General features: G+C 41.3%; 1 protein-coding gene across 2 annotated transcripts in view; it reads right to left on the reverse strand.

Annotated features, from left to right (window-relative positions):
* Window positions 1–7055, reverse strand: part of LARP4B (La ribonucleoprotein 4B) — a 41066-nt gene extending 34011 nt beyond the window's left edge. The window contains exons 1-2 of one of the 2 annotated variants that reach the window (XM_048950671.1): window positions 6830–7055; window positions 746–880 (exon numbers count right to left, since the gene is read on the reverse strand). In XM_048950671.1, the coding sequence (XP_048806628.1) occupies window positions 746–880; window positions 6830–6853 (159 nt within the window). In that variant the 5' untranslated portion in view covers window positions 6854–7055. Of the gene's footprint in view, window positions 1–745; window positions 881–6829 lie in introns of those variants that run through there. The other variant, XM_048950669.1, reaches the window with a different exon arrangement.
* Window positions 7056–25448: the final 18393 nt, after the last annotated feature.

Raw genomic sequence — 25448 nt, forward strand, 5'->3', positions numbered from 1 at the left:
ACCAAAACACCAGAAGTTCCTTAGTGTTTGCTGCAAAGTAAGATTAAGCAGCAAGCATTCTCTAATGCATAGCACAGACTAAGCATTTGCACAACATACACTGAAGCCAGACTCTTAAAGGTGTCTCAATTGGGAACATTCCTCTCAATACACAACTTCGAAAAAGTTGAAAAAACAATTTTCTGAGTAAAGCTTACACAAATCAAGTATTTAATCTTCTTAAAAACATCTACTTCAACTTATAAATACAGTACTATCTGCTGTGTGATCTGCCAAAAGCATCCCAAAACACAGCTTACTGGATCCTGCACAGCAGCACTGAAACAGCAACAAATGCCATTTGGCAGAACAGACAGAGCAAAATTCCTGTTACAGAAGGCATTTTCCTATTCGTAAGGGTAACCACTACTCTTAGTTATGATGAATGGATTTCCTACATTTTACTCACATCTTTATCTGTGAGCCAGAAACTCAGACTGGCAATACAATTCCTGTGTAAACTAAAAAGACCTGTACTTTAACAAGTGGCAAACTGCTGTAATACGTAGTTTATCTCATCCACGGTGCTGAAAAAATGTTAGTGCTGCTACCAGGTATGGAGATGTAGCCGCCTTCAATAGCTCTGCTCTAATAATTTATGTTGCCAAACGACTTACAAAACACTGAGATACAATTCTGATTAAGACATACTAAAAAAGCTCATTCATGCAAAACTTATATGATGGGAATTAGTTAGAATACTTACCAGATGAGAACCGTCTTTAACTTCTTGTACTTGCTGCACCTGCGGTTCAGCCACAACTTTAGTGTCCTGATCAGAAGTCATGAGCTGTCTGCTTTTTGGCTGCTCAGAGAGAACTTTACTGGTCACTTTTGTAAGCTGTGGAAATACAAAAAGATCCTATAAGTGACAGTTGACATTTCCGAGAATTCACAGCCATACCCAATGCACCACAGTGATTCAGCCAAAACTCTGACGTAGTCAGTAATGTGTTTGGGGAAAAATGTTGTGGCAGAGGGCATGAAGCTCGTAGCAGTTGGCAGCCTTTGGAATGCAGATGAGCAACAAGCAGAACACTCACATCACGCTGGGTAGGGAAATTCCAGGAGGAAAAGTTTAATTTCATTCTCACCTTAATTATTCAGACTGGTTTTCAAATCACGCCTTCTTTACACCTCTTGGTACATTTACTTAACTTACTAAGGAGCATTCCAGTCACAAACCAGCCTTTGTCTTCTACTACTACTCTGACAATCGCTTAATCTTCACAAATTGTAGGAAGCGTGTTACAACACTTCTGCTATATTAGCAATGCTCAACAAGTTGTTCTGCTCCATCATCCTAAAATGTTATTTTATTTGATTTGACAAGTGGAGAAATGAATAGGGTTGGATGTCTGAGTGGCTCAGCTTTGAAATTTGAGGCCATTATTTAATAGTGTTATTTTAGAAAAGACTTAGTCATTAAGAAAAGGAAAAGCTTATCTGAATTATAAAGTCTCAAAAAGTAAACAGCAGGAGGTAAATCAGGGTAATTTTTTAATATTTCTTCTCTATAAGGACTACAAACAAGCTCTAATATGCTTTTTTGTTTATATATTCTCCTAGAACTAAAGATTTTGCAATACACTGAACACAGCAGTACAGTTACTCCTTAGTCGCATGAACTCCTTTTATGATACCTGGACTGCTAAAGATAAAACATATTCCAGTCAATGCATGGCTTTATGCCCTCCCAGTGAATCCATGCTACACTATATTTTGTAAAGGACAACAGCAAAAGTCCTTCATGCAACAGCTTTAGTGCATCCTAAATTTTTCAAATGAAATTATACTGTTTATCTATGCAACAAACCAATTCAAGCATCCGTACTACAGTCATTCTGAAGATGAGCTGTTTTCTCAACACTGTTACAGAGAAGCTGACACTCCAGACAGGACTAAACACCCAGCTTAGATAAACAGCTGAACATCACTCCATGCTACCGATGTAAGAAGTCAACACATGAAAAACATGTTTTTAAGAGAACAATACGCACATCACTCAAACGCTTGAAGTTTTAGTTTGTTCTGTTTGAACATCCTACCCCTCGACTTCAATGAGAAGCTGTTTGCGTATGGGAGAAATTAAATACACAAGAAAAGCAAAGGAAAAAGAAATCAAGAACTGTCCTGGCCCACACATACACAGCCTAAATGGGAGAAAGTCTGGAATTCATTTGGGATGCTTGTAGATTACTAAATAACTAAAAGTCCTAAAGAGGGTGAAAGCAATTTTTTGAAAGCAAGTATTAAATAGCACAATTCTGTGCTGTTCAAACCCACGCGTGGGAAGCTGCATGCACATTAACACTGAGCAAGGTGTCTAAGCTTTCTGCTAAAAGCTCCTGTTAATGTTCTTTAAATAAATTGGTTTTAGTGTCTTAAAATTTCAGATTTTTTTTTCTAAAAAGGAAACAAGACTTGCGCATTGTGCTCACTCTACATGATCTACATTGCTGTTTGCACTAATTGTGGGCATGTGCTTTAGTTACATCCACCAGCTAAACTCTACAGAAACTGCTACGTTTCGGTCAGTAATAACATCATACACTTTGCATGTCGATCCCCAAATCAAGGTACTTCCTAACATGTCTCAGCACCACCTGATTATCTCATATTCACATTCCCTTCCAGGCTCAGCACGTTCTGGGTACATAGCTGTAGCACCAGTACTTTGTAAATCCACGGAGAGAGGCAGGAAAAAAAGCTAAGGCCATGTGATGCCAACAAAATGAATAAAGTTCCAGTACACATATGCCCTGCAAAACTTTGGCTGAGCAGCCATCAAGCACAAAATTTTCAGCTAAATCGTTAATTTTGGCTGAAAGTAGGTAAGTTGATAGTCAACTTGACAGATAACAGATGACTGCAATGTTCCCATTACTGGTGGTTTAAAAGAGAAACTTGAAGTTGCAGTAAGAATAGTGCATCATTCTACTGATCTTCAGAAGACCTTCAGATGAGCTTACACACGACCCTTATCACAGACCACGTCTGGACTCCAGGTGACTTTGTTTGGATTGCTCTTTCTTACTGCTTAAACATATTTGATGTGGTACACTCCACACAAAAACCACTGACCTTGTGGAAAAAAATACTTCAATAAATATATGGGTTTTGCATTATTGGTAAGTTGCATTTCTATCATTTCCATCAAAACATTTCTTCAAACAAGTGAAATACTATTATAACCTGTTCAAACTAGATATTCAACCTGCCTTTTAAGTTCTATCCTTTCAACAGTGACCAGCTATTGCCTTTCTACTGGTGGGTACACAGTACTGAAAGATCCTGAATAAGGGAGTTCCCTTTGCAGTTATGTGCATTTTAGTATGTCAGGATGCTTAAGGTCCTCAAGATGTCAAGTGCTCTGCTGTAAAATCCCATCCACTGTGCTGTGCTTCAATATGACTTCATGCATCGTGCTGGAAAGTTAGTCTCATTCATGTTTCCGCCACTTGCCAGTCTCCTACAGCATGAAACCTGTGTGACAGCAGGTTTCCATGACTATCATGTCAGAGAATAAAGCATCTGTGGAAAAAAAGCAGTGTTCTTTCACAGAGAGGGGGAAAAATAAAAACCCTAAAATAACTAAGTGGTAAAGGCTATTGACAGGATGTTTTTAGCAAGTTTTTCATTAATACTGATGCTACTATAAATATCTTCATACACAAAATTATTTACAGAAATGAGATTCAGTATTCGGTAGTGATAGCAACTACAGATGAGGATCGATAGTTTAGAAGATAGTTTATCCTCTCTTGATGGTAATTCAATAGTCAAAATTGCAAGTTAAATGTGGCATTTTAACACAGCAATAAGCATTTTCATTCCACTGAGCAGTTAATTTGTCCACCACTTTAACAGACAGGCTAGCTGGTCAGCTGTACACTTGCACAAACACATAGTGCTGCAGTAAGTGGGAGACCAGCCTGCAGCTCAGCAGACCCTACGTGACGTAAGGGAGCAATCCCTGTGGCAGAGCAAAAAAGTCCTCTTATTTCTGGCTTGCCATTTGATCATTGAATAATTAGTCAACTTGAACAACTTTGCTTACACTAACTCAAGAGCAAAGTTCCTCTTAAGGCACACACACTTACTTCCAGCTCCTGGTCCTAGAGAAGCTGAATAGATTTTACTGCAGCTTATAAAAGCAGTCTGAACTTGGATTCCAAGTTGGCAAGACACTTAACCTTCAAAGATTACAAGACAAGTGAAAACATGTTTGTGGTTTTTTAATTGGAAAAAAAAAATTCAGCCATGAAGCCCTTATTATTCCTCAAACTATCACGCTACTCAGTCTGCTATATTGCTAATTGCATCAGGAAGGGCAAAGCGTGTATTAACAGGTGATTTTTCATTTGAACAAAGATGATAGGCACAGTGACTCTTTACAGGTCTACATACTGAATCTGTCCCTGTGGGCACTTGGCCAGCAGTGCTACATCTGAGCAGCTACAAAAGGGAAGGGTCTGATGAACAGTGGTAGCACACGTTCCAGCTTTTGTGGAACTGGTTTCCCTCAAACACCTATAATCATCTTCACAAACAAAAAGAACTTTTGAAAAGCCATGAGCTTGATTCTTTATGGACAAAATTGAGTGCACCTTGCTATAAGCATCCTATCATATCTAAAGGTGCTCCATGGGATGCCTACACAGGTACAGAACCACAGGACCATTCGTGTATGGATGCCTCAGTAACTGCAGCTGGGATTGTTCTTATCCAAAAGCAACACGTGTGTGTCATTATGATGCCAACATCAGACTAACCTTTACACTGCACATTAGTTCAGCTTCTGGTATCCTGGAGCACTGGCAGAGTTAACGTTCAACTACATGAAGATATTTACAGGCACACAGCGCATCCACACACACCACAACCTTGGGAACATCTCAGAAGACATCCACTCAGCTGTTACAGAGCACTGAGAATTGCTACAGCACCTCTTTGAATGCCCCCAGACTCCAGGAGGCGCAACCGCGATCCCCTCACACCTCTGCTTTCATTACAAGCAGTCTATTTTATTTAAACTCGTATTCTAAGCATGCTTCTACATAGTCTGTTCTGCTGCCCACAGTTACAAAGGTATGAGTAGCAGCATGCATTCTCTCCATCAAGCCAGCCAGATAGATCTGTTATTTAAAAACATGCAAAACTCACAATAATGCTCTAGGGCTGAGATCTTGCCTGCCAACTTTCAGCCCAGCGTAATCAGCCCTTAAAAAGCGATTTACAAATGCAAGTGCTGACAACCAACATTCACATTGCAAACAGCAACACCATAAAACAAAAAAGCTCGCTAGGATAAAAGATCTTTTCATTGCTCTTCCAGCAAGCAAAAACAAAAATAGATTTTAGTTTGGTGTTGCAGACAACTCTTCCTCACAAATATTTTAGAAACTTTGAACAGGGGTTAAGATAAACTCCTCACAAGGCTAACGCACAAACACTCTTCCAGCAACATGAGGAAGCCTTAGCAATTTTCAAAACAGAGGTGCACTTCTCAGCATAAGCTTCACAACAAACTTGGTTGTAGCCAGAAGCCTTCTTCCCACTGCCAGGGCTCACATACTTTTCTCACCATCTCTCACACCCCTGTAGCACCTGTGAGGACTGTGAGAAGCAAGCAGAAGTGCTGCTGACTTCAGCCTTGAAAAGAGTTCCAGCACCTGCCAAGGCTAGCACATAGCTGATTTATTGCTGTAAGAAAAATCTTAAATCTGCTGATAACTAAGGTAGATACATAAACTATGGACTCTATTGTAAGCTTGAAAGCAGAAGCCAGGTATTGAATGGAGAACGGAAACACTAATCTCACCTTCCTAATATGCCATAAAACTGCCTTATACTTCCATGACCTAAGAGATTGAGAAACAGCATTTAGTTTTAGCAGATGACTTCAGACTTAGCTGATTACTGATGATGAGAAATAACATCCCCTTCTAGAAGCATGTTATTGATTTAATGTATTAGCTCCCATTTAAAAAAAAAACAAAAAAAACAAAAAAAACAACTTTTCTTAGTTTCACAAGTGCTTTGAGTACCTAAAGTTATACGTAATGTGGTAAGAGTTAATGACATTCTCACTCCAGCTGCTACCATATCCAGGGTAGTAATGTTGATAAAACACCAAGAAAAATTAGCAAATTTTGGCTTAACGGCTGCAGGTTTCCCTCCATCTCAGTGCTGAGAAGTGTTAAAAATTGGAGCTTGCAAATTTGTACTCATTTTAGGAGGCTTTCCAAGAAAAATTTCAACTGCTAATGTCAGAGTTGCACCACCATCCCACTGCATGGGACAAGTGATACCACTCTGCAGATTAGGTAGCCACATAAAGCATCATCATTCTGATGGTCCTCACTAAAATCCCAGGATAGGATTCTATGTAGATTTCAGATTCCCATCTTTTCTTTCAAAACAGGAAATTTTTTTCACACCATCAGATGCAACAAGTGATGTTCCAGGACACAGTATTATTTAAAAGAAAATATACTATTAAGTGGTTACATTACTAAAGCAGACAAAATATCCATTAAAAAACAAATCCAACAACGCAAAGCACATCCGTTGGTGGCAATTTGTGCAATCATCATCCTGACTACGTAAGATGTAAACCCTGTATTACACAACTGCAATTAAAAAGCTGACATGACATAAATAGTCACAGCATGTGTCTGTAGAAGTTCAATACTGAATACGCTACTATTTTAAAAATCAGCACAGGGCTCTCGATTTGTTTAACTGCTAATTAACTAAACAGCAGGGGGAAAGTTGAAAGTTTCACCTCTGGAGCCTCGTTTGACCACATGCCCAGACGTTATCAAAGTCTGCCGGATGAAGGCTTCAGAACACGCACACATCCAGTGCAAGTGCCAACACGACTGCTGGAAGGCGTTGAGTTTCTTCATTTTTTCCTTCCTGCCAAGAAAAGGGCTTATGCCCAAGCACTCCCAAGGAAGAACCCAAAACAGTGCAGAAATGTGGGGTTCGCAGAGGAACGCGTGCAGCCCCGCAGCAGGTGAACCCACAACAGGACAGCTGGCACATGAAAGCATTTCAAGAACACACTCTTAGCAAGACACAGAGCTCCAGACAGACCATCTAGAATTTAAGGCTGTATTTTTTGCACATTCTGCACCAGAAAGCAACTGTTTTGAGGAGTTTAGAGATGTTTCCTCTGCTTCATAAGTTGTTTTTAAAAACAAACAAACAAACAAAAGCTTTTTGTTCTTGATGTAGTTGATAGCTTCCAAAACTATCCTGCAATTCCATTATCTGTTCAAATGTAGTCTCTCCTCAAAGGATGATTGAAATTTCAAGAAGAACAGCTATGCAAAGGAACCACTAGATTTATCAAGCATTTCTGCACTAGGCTTCAGGATAAGACTGGAAATCACTTCTGTACTATGCCTTCTGATCCTAACTTGAACACAAACACAGACACTGCACACTAGAACTGATTACGCTGCAAGTATAGAAATTCATATCGTTAGCAGTAATTAGCTGCCCAAGAGACACAACATAGCAAGTTACTCAACAAAGGTGATAAAATGTCAAAGAAACCTGAGACCAGCAAATAAGAGTTCTATACAGAGGTATATGAAAATGTCTCTCAGTCAATAGCAAGATTAGAGGGATGTGCATGAACATTCAGCCCTGTTAACTCATCTAATCCAAAACATTAAGAAAAAACATTCTGACAGTACACACAAGATGAGGAGATAACCATCACCAACAAACAATTCTGCTATTTAAATCTAGTCTTTTACTCTCCGTATTTTAAATGCACATACCTAAAAGGAAATCCATTCATTGAAGGGGATCCTAATTTCTGCAATCCTCTTGCACACCAAGACGACAGGTTTTACATGCAGGTGTCTTGCATACACCTGAGTAAGAGTCAAAGAACAGAACTGAGCCTATGGAACACGTCCTCCCCAGAAATGCAATGCATCACTTCTTTCATAGAATATAATCTAAGAAAACTTGTCTTTTTAGAGTGCTGTGAGTGTCCACTAGATCAGGAATAATACACAGGGAAGAAGTTCTTGTGCCTGTAAGGGTACTTGTGCCCTAAAGAGAAGTGACACTGTGTCACGAGCAATTTTAAGCTTGCTTACAGCTTGTTCTCAATTTTCACATCTGAAGCAGCACTTTCCTGACTGCAGACTGAAGCACACAACATAAAATCCAGAGTATTAATTAACTGGAGTTGCTCTACGTAGCACATCCATCACCAAGCCACAAGCTTGTTTTCTTCACTTTAAGTGGACTTACAGTACACACCCTGCAGGTTATCCATACAGCTGCATGTTTTATTTCTAATATAACTACTGTATGTCAGGTAAGATTTCTTTCTAAATCAGATTTCAAGTACCAAACTTAATTAAAACAAACTCTACACTCTTCCTACTGTGCATTATCTCATCAATCCCTCAACTGGCAAGGTTCAACTTGTTAGCTCAGCCAAACCACAATAATTTTGAAAGGTGAAATGTTACCTTTACAGAAAGGATTTCTGATCACAAAGCTCCACAAGCCCATTCTCTAAAGCTGGTACTTCTTATCTAGGGAATGCTTTCAACTACAGAATTCCAAATACTACACTCATTACCAAGGCCTACCAAAATCCTGCATTTCATCCTCAGGAAAGTGATCAGAAATTTGCCACTCCAGCAAATTACGTTAAGTAATTCAAAGTATGATTTTCCAATAAAACAGTCACTAACTTTGGTCAGCTTTTGACCACCAACTCATCTCCCAACATTTCTCTTTTTCTTCCCCCTCTCCCAGGAGAAGAAAAAAAAAAAGCAAGAAAAGATCCAAATACAAGAAACAGCTGCAGAATTCTGACAGAAGGAATCCTAGCAGAATGCCTGTGCTGAAGAAGAGTGAAAGAACAGATCAATACAAACCATTGCTCCTTTCATTTGGGAAAAACAAAACAAAACAAAACCAAAAAAAAAACCACCATCCAAGCCTTAACATAGGTCAACTATTCTTCCGCTCACCTCCAGCAGGACAAGCCTGGAGCTCCAGACTCCTCATTCTCCACAGCATTCCATACCTGATTTCTGCTTCCAATGTGTATGACACCAGAAGCGTTAAATGAGCCAGAGGAGGAAAACTAAGTTTTCACATAATTCTCTAAGAACAGCCAGCCAAAATAGTGCCCAAGTATTTAAAAAAAAATAAAAGAAATTAATAGCTGACATGGATTAAAAGAAGCTGTAGAGCAAGGTGGAAGCTCGCTCCATCCACAATATTTTTAAATATATATGGAACTACAGACAAGAGAAGCCCACTAATGAGGCCTTCATCAAAGCACAGGCATCATATATTATCCTAACGCACTACTCACTCATTTCTTGGGATGCTCCCACCCATTCGCATTTACCTGTTACGTACAGCTGAGCTATGAAGCAACAGCCTATCTTGTGCAGTGTCCAGTGTGCTGGGATCCTGATCTGCAAATGTAAGTCAAACCTGAGGTCATGCAAATAAAATGTGTTGGAATGTTTAATATAGAAACTTCACTGCTGAAGTTGTTTACCTGCTACACAAATATTAACTGTAGATGCTTTGGTGTGATCTTCCATAGGCTAATTGCATTCTTCTCTGAAAGACAGAGCTTCTCAACAACTTCACATATGTCTATGCTTACAAATTCCAGGCTTTTAATGCAGCACTAGTGTTTTTAATATCAAACACTGTGCACTGATACAGATTTTTTTTTCCTTTAATGCAGACATTAGGAAAGCATCACAAAAATACGTTTCTGAAGTTTAGCACCATCAAACAGAAATCCTCATCTAATTAATCACCAACCATCATCATCCACACTGCCCGTCTGCACTGAGGTCACACAAATTAGCAATTGCACAACACCTCTGTACATGAGGAAAGCAGAAGACCAGCACAACTGACTAGGAGCAATAAACTGAACCGGAAACAAAACTGATGCTTCCCCTGGAGTGGACAGGGCAGAAGTTGGTAACTGCTAGTGCCTGTGGATTTCATGAAACACTGTTATTTTCATTTCTGTACTATTTTTAAATAAGCATATTCAGAACACCAGATGGTGACTTGAACTCCAATCTATTTAAAATAAGATAAACTTTACAAAAACTTCCAAATATCTTCAGCCTATGTTAGTCCTTCCCATAGCCAACACTTCAATGAAGAGATTAACACAACCACCAGAAAAAGCCATGTGAAGGCTTCTCAGATATTTCTCCTATAACCTATAGTTCCCCGTTCTGCCATATTATTCCGAGCTAGTGAGCTTACTCAGGCATTCCAGATACCAAGTCTGTCTTATCTTCTTTCATGTACAGATAAAAAATTACAGTGCAAGGATACTATTGTGCATAATGATACACTTCCTTGCTAACCTTCCCTCCCAGCATAGCTGGTTTGCTCTCATTTAGTGGAAGGTTGTCTCTTCTTTTAAAGTATCTGTTAAAAGGAAGTTGGAGAGATTAATATTCCTACTCCACAACTGAAGGAAGCAACACTTAGCTATGCTACAAGTTCATACACAGCGATAAAGTTCACAGAAACTGTTGCCCTTTCACTGTGACAGGCAATTTTCATTCTGGCATTGAAATCGATCCTGGAATAGAATGAAAATTGGAAAAGATACCAAACTTTGCTGGCTAATGAACTCCCAGCAACTCCAGATGGCAGTCCCATCATAAACAGACCTGTGGTTTTATGAATTGCATCTATTTCCTAAAACAAGGGAAAGCTCTACAGTATCTTAACAGCAGGCTCAAATTTCTAAAGCTAAGGCGCAGCAACTGATGTGCTGTTCGGCCTGTTCCAGCTCTTCAAAGAAATTAAGTCTTCAGGAGATGACACATGACAGAGTACCAACTGCTTCAGCTCTTGCTTAGAGGAAGCAAGTTAAAGGTTGTGCATGAAGAATGTCAGTTTAGCAATGCTGGGAACAATGAACTTCCTTGTTTCAATTACTGGATGTTCCTCCTCCTTATTTACCAATATGATCTTTTAGTTTTCCGCATACTTCTTTTCACTGCTAAGCAAAAATGGCCAATATCATGCGGTGCTACAAATCTGTGAGCGACTCCAAGCAGTACAGTTCTCAAAGGCAAAAGAAGTAACTACTCCTTTCAGACCTGCCAGGCAAAATTTTACAGACAGCATCTTCTTCAGAACCTGGAAGTTGGTAAGAGAAGATGCAGTTTGTCATTATGAATGTCCAAAAACATCACTTGAAGCTCTAAAGTCAGCTCTTAAGGCAGTCCCAAAGGTAAAGCTAGAAGTCTGACGTCCTTTTACAAGTCTTAGAAGACTTATCTTAGAACTACCATACTGCTATTGTTTAGATTTCATGTTTCAAGTCTGCAATCAGCGCTGTGCTTAAGAAACTGGAGGTTGGACACTGCATTAAGAGCTTCCAGGACACTTAAAGAGTAATTCAAAGCACAAACAAGCTTTGAAGCTACGTTTAAGGTCTTTATCATCATATTTTTGAAACATACAATGCATGCCTAATTCAGGGAAGCTGAGATCTGAAACCAAGGAGCTCAGATGCAAATACATGTACACCTAGAAATCCAGACAAGAACTGATGCATACCACCAGAACAGCTGTTTCAGTGCTGTTACAATACATCGTCAGCAAAAAAGGTCTTAGAAACCATGACAGAAAAGGAATTGCTCCTACCTGAAGTCCAAGAAGGCATATGTGGAGCCAAACAAGGCATGAATGATTACAGTAAAGAAGAAAAGGTGCAATACCAAGTTTTCTTCCAAAAGGAATGTACAGAATAATCACTGAGTATGGAAAGGTTATTTTAATAAACAATTCTGCAAAACTTACAAACTAGGATGTACATCCTGCAAGCTTTGGAGTTTGCTACAGATGACTTGAAAGGCATTCATTTACATAAAATGTGTTGGTTTATGTTTTGAAACATGTTCAAGACCAAAGCTAAAGTGAAATCAAACTACTTACAGGAGAAGCATCACTTAACTTTAAGACTCTATAATAGTAAGAGGAAGTCAATGTTTTTGCCGGTGATTATTTCATTCAGTTCTTTGCCAAAAATAGAATTTAACCCAAATAATCCAGTAATTTTCACATTACTTCTTTAGACAGAAGTTACCATCATCCACTACAAGTTGAACTGACTTTTGCTTACTTTTGGACCACTGTACTAAAATCTGTCACCTACTGGGTGCACATTTGTTCAAAGTTGTAGCATCCCACCTTCTCAGAGTATCACTGCAATCAAAACTACAGGTAATTCAGGTTTTGACTCACTGTTAGAGGATAGACTGTTCCAGTACTGGAGCTCAGATTTAAGCACAATAATCCTTCCTTGCAAGTCAAAATAACAGAGAACAGACCTTCCTATAAATTCCACTGATACCTTGAATCCAAACAATTAAAACACACAATGTTAATTCATATGATTATACTTGTAACAAAACACTCAATAAACTAAACTGCAACAGGCTCATAAAAACAAGATTCCCCCAGCCCAAGCCTTTCAGACAGGTACTGAAATAATTGGACATTAAGCTTTAAACAGGAACAGGAATACAGACCTATGATCCTGGAGACACTCCAACAGAGGCAGTGATATTTTGCTCAAATTGTTTGCCTTGCTGCTTTAAACAGCAGCATGTTGATCATTCTCTGTCCCTATCCATCGGGCAGCAACAACAGTGAATGGGAATGAAACTCAGAGATAAGTCTGCAAATTCTGACGTACAGGCAGCAACTTGCTAAGCTTTGATACTCGGTGCTTGAAGTAGCTGTGCCCTGATGCACTACTCAGTTTTGCTGTTTTCTAATTCTTAGAGCACAAGTCAGAAACCAGCTGAACACTTCAGAACATTTTAGCATAAACCTCCAGCGTCAGGCTGTGAAAAAGCAAGCCACTTTGGACATTGTCCTGTTGATTCATCAGTTCCTTATTTGAACAACAGTCAGAGCGAGCCTCTGTTGTGGGGCAACCTGTAACAGCATCACAACCTGTAAAACTACGCTTATGCATACCAACACTGACAGCAAACAAACCCATAAAGCCAGCAACAGACTTTGCTGGCAGGTTTCTCAAGCATTTTGCTGTTTCTGACAAGTGAGCTGTACCAAATGGTTAAATATTTTTCCCTTGATACAGCTGCTATTTAGGTAATGTTTCATTTCTTGAGTCTCCTCACTGACATCCTACAATAATAAAATACTTGAAAATAGATGCAGAAGGTTCGATCCGCAGAGAAATATCTTTCATGGAATAACAGAAGTCTGCAATTTTGTCACGTGAGCCTGTAACATCATTACCAGGACAGATGGAATCTGTCTCACAAATGTCCTCAATAAAGTATTAATACTTCTCCACTGTCACTTATTTCCAGAGTCTAGCAGGGCAGAACCAGTATGAAATTGAGGGAGAATTAATTAAGCAAAGAGAAAATACCTTGTGTAAGAGAATGTGAAAAAACTTTAAATATATAACGATTCAGTATTTAAACTGACTTGCAAGAATCACAGAATTGTAGGGGTTGGAAGGGACCTCCAGAGATCATCGAGTCCAACCCCCCTGCCAAAGCAGGCTCCCTACACCAGGTCGCACAGGTAGGCATCCAGGCAGGTCTTGAACATCTCCAGAGAAGGAGACTCCACCACCTCCCTGGGCAGCCTGTTCCAGTGCTCCGTCACCCTCACTGTAAAGAAGTTCTTGCGCATGTTTGTGCGGAACTTCCTATGCTCCAGTTTCTGGCCGTTTCCCCTTGTCCTGTCTCCACTCACCACTGAAAAGAGTCCGGCCTCGCCATTCTGCCCCCCACACCTTAGATATTTATAGACCTGGATCAGGTCCCCTCTCAGTCTCCTTTTCTCAAGGCTGAACAGACCCAGTTCACTCAGCCCTTCCTCATAGGGGAGATGCTCTAGGCCCTTCACCATCTTTGTGGCCCTCCGCTGGACTCTTTCCAAGAGATCCCTGTCTTTTTTGTACTGGGGAGCCCAGAACTGGACGCAGTACTCCAGATGAGGTCTTACCAGGGCAGAGTAGAGGGGGAGGATCACCTCCTTTGACCTGCTGGCCACGCTCTTTTTAATGCACCCCAGTAAGCCATTGGCCTTTTTGGCCACAAGGGCACACTGCTGGCTCATGGCCAACCTGTCGTCCACCAGGACACCCAGGTCCCTTTCCGCAGAGCTCCCCTCCAGCAGGTCATCCCCCAACCTGTACTGGTGCATGCAATTATTCCTCCCCAGATGCAAGACTCTACACTTGCTTTTGTTAAACCTCATCCGGTTTCTTTCTGCCCAGCTCTCCAGCCTATCCAGGTCTTGCTGAATGGCAGCACAGCCTTCAGGTGTGTCAGCCAATCCTCCCAACTTCGTATCATCGGCAAACTTGCTGAGGGTGGCCATTATCCCCTCATCAAGGTCATTGATGAAGATGTTGAACAAGACCGGACCCAGCACAGACCCCTGAGGAACACCGCTAGTTATAGGCCTCCAACCGGACTCTGCACCACCAACAACGACCCTCTGTGCTCTGCCAGAAGAAGCCCATCACAGCTTGAGAAGTAAGCTTCAGATGGAAAGCGACGTCCCACAACTGTGCTCATAACACAGTACATTCCTGAAGAAGTTCCACATGAATTACTGACGGCATCTGAAGGACTCATTTCTTAAGTCTTTACATTGCTATCAGTTTACGTGCAGTTTTAACAGTGTAAGCGGTAAGGACTTCCAAGAAGTCCCTGAGAGATAAAGGTTCTCTAAGTCTAACGCCACAAGCTACCATGGCAGATATATGCAGACATCCTGTATCTGTCTCCATGTACATCCATCCAAAACCCAAAGTTGTGCTTAAGGTACAGCAGCTGTACATACGTATACTGAATGTGAGATGGCTATGATACAAAGGTATCCTGAACAAACCTTCTCTGTAGGATATACTTTTGGGGACACCAGCTCCTTACATGCCAATAGCCTTATGCGGACAACAGAGCTGCTGGAAGCACAGAGGCGGCGGCAATCCATTCAGCTTATGAACGAATGATTCCTTTTGTATTACATCATTCAGCTACCCATTAAGGAGCTGGACTGACAGGATCCAGAATACGCGCAGCCCAGCCCTCCACTGCAAATGAGTGTTAGAAAAGATTAAGGCTCAAAGAAATTGGTGATTCATCAGGGCGTCCAAACAGCATTTCCCCAATTCTCTGCAATGTTCTAGGCTAAATAGCTGGCCGCATACTGGTAACTCCGTCAGACTTCCTATTTTGGAGTTAATTGCTGTTCCTGAAACACATAGCCAGACACAAAATACCTGCAGCAGTACACATCACAGAATGCTGTCACAGCTATCCTAATCACAAAATTATGCCGTGTTACAGTCACACCTAATTTAAGTACCCCTGTTCTCTGCAGCTATTACTCTGTGGCACCTGCTTCCTAATGGGGGGAAGCCACTCTCCCCTTGGAAAGGGCACAGAGCAGCAGCACGGACAGCAAACAAACATGAAAGACCAATGAAAAAAACAGATGATCTATTCTTGGCTCCAACACTTCACAAAAACTTCAGATACGTGAGCTGTGAACCAGCTGACAGAATATTTCTCTTTTACAGCTCTTTGAAAGTTGCTAAATGTAAATGAATGGCGGGTACAAACAAAATAAAAATCAACTTCTACAAACTTCTTCAAAATTACTGTTCTAGGATAATTTGTATTGTCAGACAAAACCTCAGAAATACATGCTGCTGTAACAGAAATGGGTCTTCAATTATCCAGTTCGTGCAGCATCGAATTACTTTTATTGACCTGCTGAAATATCACTATTGCTAGTTTCATATTCAGATAAAGTGCTTCACAAGCTCAGTATTTTCAGGTTCTACTGTTATGACTTACTGGCTTGCCCCAAATTTAGCACAAGAAGGCTAAAAGCTTTGGAAAAGTTAGCCTTCACATTTCCAATTTCCTTCTTTGTAAGAGCGGATTGAGTGTGCTTGCAGTTTCTTTCTCAAGAATATCACATAAAACAAGTATTATTTTAAACCTGGAGTTTTAGATAATCTTCCCCTCACTAATTTGATGACTGGGTTTACCTTGTGAAAAGCCATCCAGCTGGCTAGCTCTTTAACCACTCCAGCTCATATAAAACAGATCTATGTCATAAAACATATTAGATTCAGCACACGCACACTTTGCTTAGGGAACACGACTGCTTAAATCCCTTTCCTGAGCCTTTTACTACAATAGCAGTTTTTAATCATCTTCTACACAGCTCTCCACATACTATTTCCTCTTACAAAACTGCAGGGGGAGGGGTTAATTTTCTTCCTTACAACGTTCAATTTTGTAACATCCTTCCTTTCCACTCACACCTGTGTTCCCATTCTGAATGCAAACTACAGGATAGTTTTAAGGCTCATGTGAGTTTAATACTAACAGTTACATGCAAGAATAAACGCAGTCATTTCTAAGAATTACAGTGACCTGTTGTCTGAGGACGTCACAATACATGGAAATGTTAAAGAATCGAAAGATACATACCTATTATATAGATCACTTTTAACAGAACGAGCATCTTACATCATAAACCATATCCTCACATACACACATGCAAAAAACTGCGCTTCCCAAAGGCTGCTATTCCCCAGGTTTGAAACTGTGCTTCCTTGCTTTCTTCACATGGCCTTTTCTGCCCTTTCCTGAGCACCAGGGACAGCCTTCTTGACACCACATTCCCTAGATACCTTGACAGCCACCTCTGCATCTTCTTTCAAAGATCTCCGAGAGAAGGATGCTGTTCTTCAAAATCAGTCAGGCCGCAGCCCTTGAATAAACCCACCTCTTCCAACACAAACAGAAAGCATGAATCAAATGCTCCATGCACTCACTTGTATCGTCCAGCTGTTATCTTTACAAATCTGATAAATATGTATACAGGAATCACAGAATTAAACATTTTAAGCACTGAAGAGCCAGAAAGCAACCTGGTTTAAAAACATATAAACTCCTGGAAGCTCTACACCCCATTACTTTGTTCTTTACAACTCCTTTATTACTACTTGTCACTTCAGATTTGTCACGCACCAAGGTGAGAAATATCTCTTCTGCATCTAGAAGGTGCATTTTGGTAGGCAATGTACTAAATATTTAAGGAAGCTCATATGGCTGTGCCAATTAAGCTTGCTACTAATCTAAAAGAAAACCTCTGCCAGATATGTTACTTAAGAAACACAGCAGCATATCTCCCCAGCACACGTAGATTACACAAAGGTAAGCTGGTATTTATTTTGCACTTCAATAAAATAAACAAAGTAGTTAATTTCACTTGAAGCTAAATATCAAAGTTGGAGATTGCCTGTAATCACTTACTTCATATCTCAAAAGAAATTAAAAAGAAATCAAAATCCTGAGGTCTCCACCATCTTGCTCTGCACTGAACTAGATTTGAGTTCCAGCCACAGATTTAAATGTACATATTACACACAAATCACCCATGCCTTTCTACAGGCATATTTGTATTAGAGCAAGCCATAAAAAGCAACCAACACAGAACACACTTGGGCTGATCTCTCTGTTCGTTTAAGGCATACATGTGTAAACAGACACACACAATAAAAAGAATTACAGGGGAAAAAATAAACCTATTCCCGAACATTACTTACAAGGAAGGACCCAATTTAATACTAAGAAAATTTGTAATCACTTATCTGGGAATATCCTAGAGATCAAATTTTTCCTAAAAACTTATTTATACAAACCTTGTATTTCAGCGGCAACAAGGAATACCACTCCTTCTTCAGATATGAGACCAACTAAACACAACACTGATTTTGGCTATTTACATAAACTGCATACCCATAAAAATGGCAGCACACCTAGTAGAATAAAATTTCCTGTAGACATTATGTATAAAAAAGCACTCTATTTCTGTATTCACCACATCAGGCCATACCTTATTTTTCTTCTGCTGTTCCCTGCCCACAACACATAATATCCAATAGAAAACATCAATGCCATTCTAATCGCCAGAGCGAATAAGCTGATTAGTTCCATATCTTAAGAATTAACTAGAAGAACAGCTTCCAAGTCAGCAGGAAACAAGTGAAAGTTCAGCTGATAAAAAGTTCCAGATCCAAATCAAAATCCTGGAGTTGTGAAATCCTAACAAGTTAGGAAAAAGAACAAAACACACTTTGACCTTTTAAAAATTATCCAATCCTTTCAAACCAGGTAAGATTTACATAAAAATTAAACCACGTGAAAGGTTAATGCTTTGCAGCAATGATCCTGAGGCACTGCTCTAAGAACTTCGTTGAAGATTCAGATGTGGCCACCAAAACCAGGCCAGAGCCAGACACGAGGCTGGAAAACAGAACTGCTACAATTTCACCCCAACTGTGACTCAAGTTTAAATGGCGGTTTGGAAACCAACACTTTCTGTGGCCATAGGCAAGCCTTAACCACTTCGCCTCAATTCCATTACCTGCAGAATATAAATAATTATACTTATCTGCCACGGAGGAATCTCGTACAACATTGTTTGGCAAGCACGCATCTGTCTAAACAGTGGGCAAAGCTACGTAGTAATTTCGAGCATCTGCACAAACTGAAACTGAGAGTGAAAACAACTTGACGGCAGCGGCCAGCAAAGGCCCAACAACAAGAGAAACCCAGGTGCAAAACACGCTCCGTGCGGCGGTTCCTCCTGCGCTCCGTAACCCGCACGGCTCCGGCGCAGCCCCTTCACCTCTTCGGGGCGCAGCTCCGCGTCAGGGGTTGGCACCGCCCGCCTCGCTCCAGCCGCGCTCCTCGGGAAGGGGTCACGGCCGCGTCGCGGTGCCTTCGGCCCGCCCTCCCGCGGCACCCCGCCGGCCTCACGGCAGCGCTCCCACGGCTGCCTCTCCGTCGCCGAGGAGGCCGGGCCCGGCGCCTCGCCCTGTCCCGCCGCCAGCCAGGCCCCGAGCCGGCGGCTGCCTCCTCCTTCCCTTCTTCCTCCTCCTCCTCCTCCTCCCGTTCCCCCGGGAGCCGCCTCGGGTAGGAAGATGGCGGCTCCGGCCGCCTCCCCGGGGCGCGAGGGGCGGCCCTGGAGGGGCCCGCAGTCCCCGGCTCCGCCATTCCCCTCCCGCCGCAGATGGGCCCCGCGGCCCCTCGCGCTCACCTGTCGCAGCCGCCGCCGCCCTCGGGCCGAACCTCAACGGGGAGAAGAGGGGCGGGCGCAGGGGTCTCCGCCGGGCGCCGGGGCCTCTCGCCACCGCCGGGCTTTCCGCTGGCGCCGGGGCCTCTCGCCGCGCCGCCGCCGCCGCCGGGGCCTCGCCGCCGCCGGATGCCGGGAGGAGGAGAGCGGAGCAGCGGGGCGGGGCCGGGACGAGGCGCGGGCGGCGGCAGCACAGCGGGAGGGAGGGTGCGGGGTAGGAGGCGGCGGCGGCGGCTGCGGGGCCCGAAACGTCTCCGAGCCGAGACTCAACCACCCGCTCGCATGAGAGACCCGCTTCCGGCTCCCGGCGGAAGTCCCTCCTCCGCCGGCGGAAGGGATTGGCCGGCGGTCCCGGGCGGAACGGCGCGCTCGGCCGGCACCTGCGCCACCGGATTGGCGGAGGGGCGCCCCGCGCGCGGCGTGACGGCGGGCAGCACGTGACGCGCCTGACGTCACCCGCTCCGAATGAGCGCGCGGAGGCGGCCCGGAGCCGCCCGCCAGCCCGAGGAAGTTTGGCTCCTCACGGCCGCCGGAGCCGTGGGTGGGGCCCGCTGGGAAGCGGGAGATTCCGACTCGCTTCGGCCGTGCCCGTCCCTGCCTTCGGCGGTGCTGAGACCACAGCGATAGCAGCGTACGGCTGGCCGCAGCTCTTGAAGCGGCTGCCGCGGGCAGAGGCAGGAGTGACTTCCAAAGCTAGCGATAAGCTGACGCGGAAGGGTTTTAGGAACGTGGAGGGGTGTTTCCTCAATTCCTTCTGTTAAGGCGAGCTGAGAAAAACGGTCTCTGAGTGATCTAAGGGAGCGTCTCTTCTGTTGCATAAAGCTGAGGTGAATTCCAGGAGATGCAGATGCTTTTGTTTGACCAAAAGTCAAGCCAGCCTTGTCCAAGAGTTTATTTAGCACAGATCTCAATCTGTGCTAACTACGGTTAATTGGAAGAATTAGGGGTTTCTTCTCCCTCCCAGTTTTTGGACTTGCAAAATTGCTGGAAAGTATCGTGTTCTGTGGCTGCTTCCCATCTACCTCTTGTGGCAGCGCTGCATCACCTCGCAGCCGGCTGGGGAGACTGGTATCACACTGCTGCCTATCTCCTCATTTCATGGGTGTGTTCACATAGTGCTTCTGGATCCTGTTTTTAATCCTGTTAACCCTGCCTTCAAGGTATCTGGTAGAAAGTCCCATAGAAACAATGCTGCAGAAGACCTCTCCTTGTGACACACAATCCTAGAGATATTTTCAAGGTTGCTGTATCTTGCCAATCCATATCTGGTAGAGGCAGTAAAGCACACCATGGTGCCTGAGAGGAGATCAGATCTTATCAGAGGTGTGTTTTACAAGGAAGTGTATCTCAACATTCGTTCTAGATCAAACTACTGCTTCTGCTAACATAGGTATTGTTTTCCTTACTAAGTTATTTCAGTTTCCCACAATTGCAATGAGGAAGCAAACCTGAATAAAGACATGGCTAGGACAACAGAGACTGGTGAGGAAAAGGAATAAAAGTTAATTTTGAGGATAGATTGCTAGTAGGAAAGATACCCCAAGAAGTGCAGGAGCCATGGCTGATACATTCGATGGTCACCATGTATGAAGCATTGATTACTTAAAAGTCTAAAACAGTGAAACAACTGCTGCTCCAAATGCTTTTTTATTTTTTATTTTGTATTTATTTTATTTCAGCAGATTACAGTTCTTCTCAAGGAAGAAAAAGTTAAAGTTTAGATTTCAAAATATGTTTAGCCCCATAATATCCTTCTTCTAGAAGGTCCTCCAGATTCCAGATACTTACCACTTTAGATGTACAGACATACCATCTTCTTTTTACACAGTCTAATAGTGATAGGACAAGGGGGAATGGCTTTAAACCAAGAAGGGAGATTTAGGTTAGATGTGAGGAAGAAATTCTTTACCCAGAGGGTGGTGAGGTGCTGGCACAGGCTGCTCAGAGAAGCTGTGGATGCCCCATTCCTGGAGGTGCTCAAAGCCAGGCTGGATGGGGCCCTGGGCAGCCTTAGTTGGTGGGTAGTAACCCTGCTCGTGGCAAAAAGTTTGGAACTGGGTGATCTTTAAGGTCCTTTCCAACCTAAGGCATTCTACAATTCTTGTTTCTCCCAGGCCTTACCCCTGTTCAATACATAAAATGGGCATAAAAACAAACCTAAGGCCACTGAGGAGAATGCATTGAATCATTCCTTCAGCTAACTCAAAGTTCTGATTGCAGAGCTCATCTTCCTTTCTGTAACTGGAACAGCTGATGGAGGACTGAAGGAGAGAGAGGTACAGTGACTGATTCCTGTAAAACACCAACACTTAGAGGGATGTAGGTAGGTAGACTTCATTGTGGGTAGAAGTTTTCTTTAGTGGGTAGTTTGTTCTTTTTGATTGTAGGTGTTGTTTTTTTTTTTCCAAAATAGATTGATTGTGTTATTAAAGAATAAAAATAAGGTTATTTTAAAAGCTCAGTGTTGCAAAAGTAGTGTTATGTATTGCTAGCCATATTGATATAGAGGTAATGAGTTTATGATTTTTATTTCTTTATTGTTAAGTTTTGTTGTAGTTGAATAAGTCAAGTAGTGCACTTTCTTCCATAATGAGTTTTCTACTTGTTAAGTAACTTCTAATTCTCAATGTGAATTTAATGACTGAATGCTTCCATTTTATAATGGTAGATTGCTGAGATCAAAGAGATTTGACATTTTTTCTCCTGTATGCTAGTAGCTGAGGAATGTGTGCACAGATGTGAATAAAATATTGCAAATAACACTGTGTGCTATGTGACAGAAGAAAATCAGCCCTGTTTCTCCTGCAGCACCAGCTGAGCAGTCTGGGAGAAGAACGCATCTCTCCAGGAATGATGTGCTTGGACCTTACTAGTCCACAAAAGTAAAACAAAATTAGACTAACTAGATGTTTCTTTCCTGATCTGTGGTCAAACAGATGTAAAAGGAGCTGTGTAGGTTATTTATAGACACAATGATTGCATTAATTCATTGATTATTGTTAAAATGATATTTGACAAGACTTTTTAAAAATTAAGATTGCTAGTTCAAAAAAAAAAGAGCTATTTGGTATATTTAAGAAGATAGCTCCCTGTGAACAGGAATGAAACAGGACAAGATTTCTGCTTTGTGAGGAAGTTGCTGCTTTAGGCTACCTTTTCTCTCTCTATTTTTTTAACCTTCTGTTTTACTCCTTTAAACTACACTCTAGTAGTTGCTTTCTCAAATGATTTTATACTGCTTATCAGTGGAAGAAGGCTTCATGAATTACTGGTATTTAGGAACTGCTGACCTGGAATAGTCGCTTAAACCTGCAAAGCACAAAGTACTTTGGAGTTTGTGAGACCTTACAAATTAAAGAATAATATTTTATAATTCCTGATGCTACTATGCAGCTTTGCAGGGAGAGAGATCTTTTCAAACATACAATCCTAATTGATTGCATGCAATGGATTCTCTCTGTCAGAACAATAAAATTTAAGTAGAATCCAGTCATTATTCTGCACGGCACTGAGTTATGCTTAGTATTTTAAATATGCAATATTTCTGTGTCAGTACCTTTCATATGTCACAAGTAAATAGTTGACTGTCTGTGTAAAGAAGCAGTCCCTGTGTCAAGCAGACTGCTGTCTAAACAGTCTGAGCAGACGTAGGTCAGGAGAAGCTAAATATTTTTTCCAATGGGAGGAGAAGGTAAGACAGATTGAGTGACCTGCCCAGAGATTATGTAAGATATCCACATCTGAGTCACAGCTCTACACAGAATCCTATAGTTTAGTGAATATTCAGGCTTCCTTTACAGCTAAATGAATATTAATTACTTGGTAAATTGACAAAAGTCCATTACTGCTTACATAGATCTACAATTCTCTATTGCTTCCATAACTCTAACCATAGGAATTCAACTTGGCTGCAGTGATACTCCAACGCACAGACAGCAGCACCAAGCTGTGTGATTGTCTCGTGATTGACAGCATGAACATGTGCACTTTCTGACTTCTTTGATCAGCTGCTATGTTTGGCAACAAACCTTGTGAAACTGTGCTGTAGGACTAGTTAAGACAAACCATACTTAGCAGATCTCCAGCCTTGTCCCTTTGCATGTTAGTTACATTTTTTTAATGCATAGAGACAACATTGAAATAAGGTTGTGGTGTAGGTAGCAGCCATTGTTAAACAGTGGTTTTCATTAATGCAGTGTAAAAAGGTCTAAGCTCTAGATGATAATGATACATATTAAAACCATTGTTAACAGCAGTTCGTTACAAATTTTCAAGAGATGGTTTAACAATAATAATTACTGTTAATTGTACATAATTACAAGTCTGAGTATTACCATCCTATTTCATGGAATTTACAATACCACCAAACCAACTAACATGCAGGCCTTATTCTATCTATACATAGCAGGTCTGCAGCAGGGCCAGGACTCAAAACCACATCTCTCATGTTCCAGGTTTGAGCAGATCATACCGATTTCCATTTAGTTATTGTTCATGTGGGAGAACATTTGGTTCTTGAGCTGTTTAACTCATTTTTAAAAGCTAATTATACCTTAATGGGGAATCATATCATTTATAGAGATTTTGTGGTTAGGGATTTTTTGAAACACTCTGACATCAACTCAGATTTTAATGGAAAGAAGCACGTTAGCCATTTTCTTCTTTGTACTTAGTTTTGTCATTTTATTGCTTCTGAGCTTTTCACAATGCCCTTTAAATACTGCAACCACTATGTGAGGTGTGTGCTCACATGTTTATACATATCTATCCCCATTCAACAGGCAGCAAACTGAGGCCTGGAGATGTTTGGGTTAACCTTGTGACTGATCCTATGCAAAAGTTGTATTCTGTTGTATGTATTCTGAAAAAAGTTTGTAATTTTGTATTCCTGTCCTTTTTAGCCTTATGCTGAGACTCAAGGAGGACTATATAGGCATATGTTTTTATTTCTCAAACTTTCCTTTTTCAGGCGAGAGGATCTTGAATCATATTTCCTGTTCTTGATCTCATAAATATCAAATCAACTTTTCAGTTGGTTTTTTGTTTTTGTGTTTGCTTTTGGAGCAATTTTATTTCTCCTCTTCTCAATTATGTTGGAGATCTATGGAGAAAATTGCATGAAAAATTTCAGCCCATCTGATGAATGTTTTGCAGAGCTACAAACATGACATGTTTCTAGTAATAGAAGGCAAGCTCTATAAAGCTTATCAGTGAGCAAGGATAAAATGGTTAAAGTTTATAATTTAAAGTTGAGTATTTGAAAAATAAGCGAATACTTTCTATAGCAGCCTATTTGTGGCACCTTCGTTTCCAGCTATTCAAAAATAAAATGTACTCCTCAACTGAAATTAACCTTGCACTTGGCCATTAGTCCATTTAGCACCAGACTTTTTAATACGACCCAGCCATCATAGCAGAGTATTTGAATATGTAGAAAAAGACCATACCTCAAATTCAAGAAATGTATCTTTTTTTTTTTTTTTAACTAAAATGCTAATTATAAAATTATGGTTATAAAACAACAGTTTTCCATGAATCTCTCATTAGTTATATCATTAAATATCATGATGTGTGTTATTAGCATGTAGCATAATTTAAGTCACAGGGTTCTCCTAAAATTTTCAATTTACATAGAGAAATGTGGCATTCTGCTTTAACTCAGCATCAAATACCCCTCTGTGGCACAGAAGAGCAGAAGAAGTTCTTAAAAAGCAATTCATCAGAAGTGTGTTCTGTTCAATTATAGCAATAATGAGGATCCTTTAGTTCTCATTCGTGGGCATATATTCCTCAGTGGATAAAGGAGCACATCTGAAAAGTGGTAAAATTCACTAATGAAGTGTTAGCAGGTTCTCAGCTCACCTTACTTGAACGTTCGTTTGAACTTGGAATTGTAGTGCTAATTGGTTATAAAGATACCCCGTTCTCTTTGCCATTCTGTAAATGACTGTACAGTGTTGAAGGACAAGGAAATTAGAGTCCTCACCTTGTCTTTTACAGAAATTGATGTTTCAGATGATCAGTTAAATCTCTGCTGGGTGTGCAGTCCTGATGTGCCTGAATTACACACACATGTCTGAATTACTGTAGGGCAAAAGGAGGTTTTTTTTCACATCAAACCAGGCTGTGGATAGATTGTGAAGGTGGCCTATGGGATTTCTGTTGGAAAGGCTGGACTTGAATATTTTTAAGAGGTCTTATTT

This window comes from Lagopus muta, chromosome 7 (assembly GCF_023343835.1).
Source record: "Lagopus muta isolate bLagMut1 chromosome 7, bLagMut1 primary, whole genome shotgun sequence".
Lineage (NCBI taxonomy): Eukaryota > Metazoa > Chordata > Aves > Galliformes > Phasianidae > Lagopus > Lagopus muta.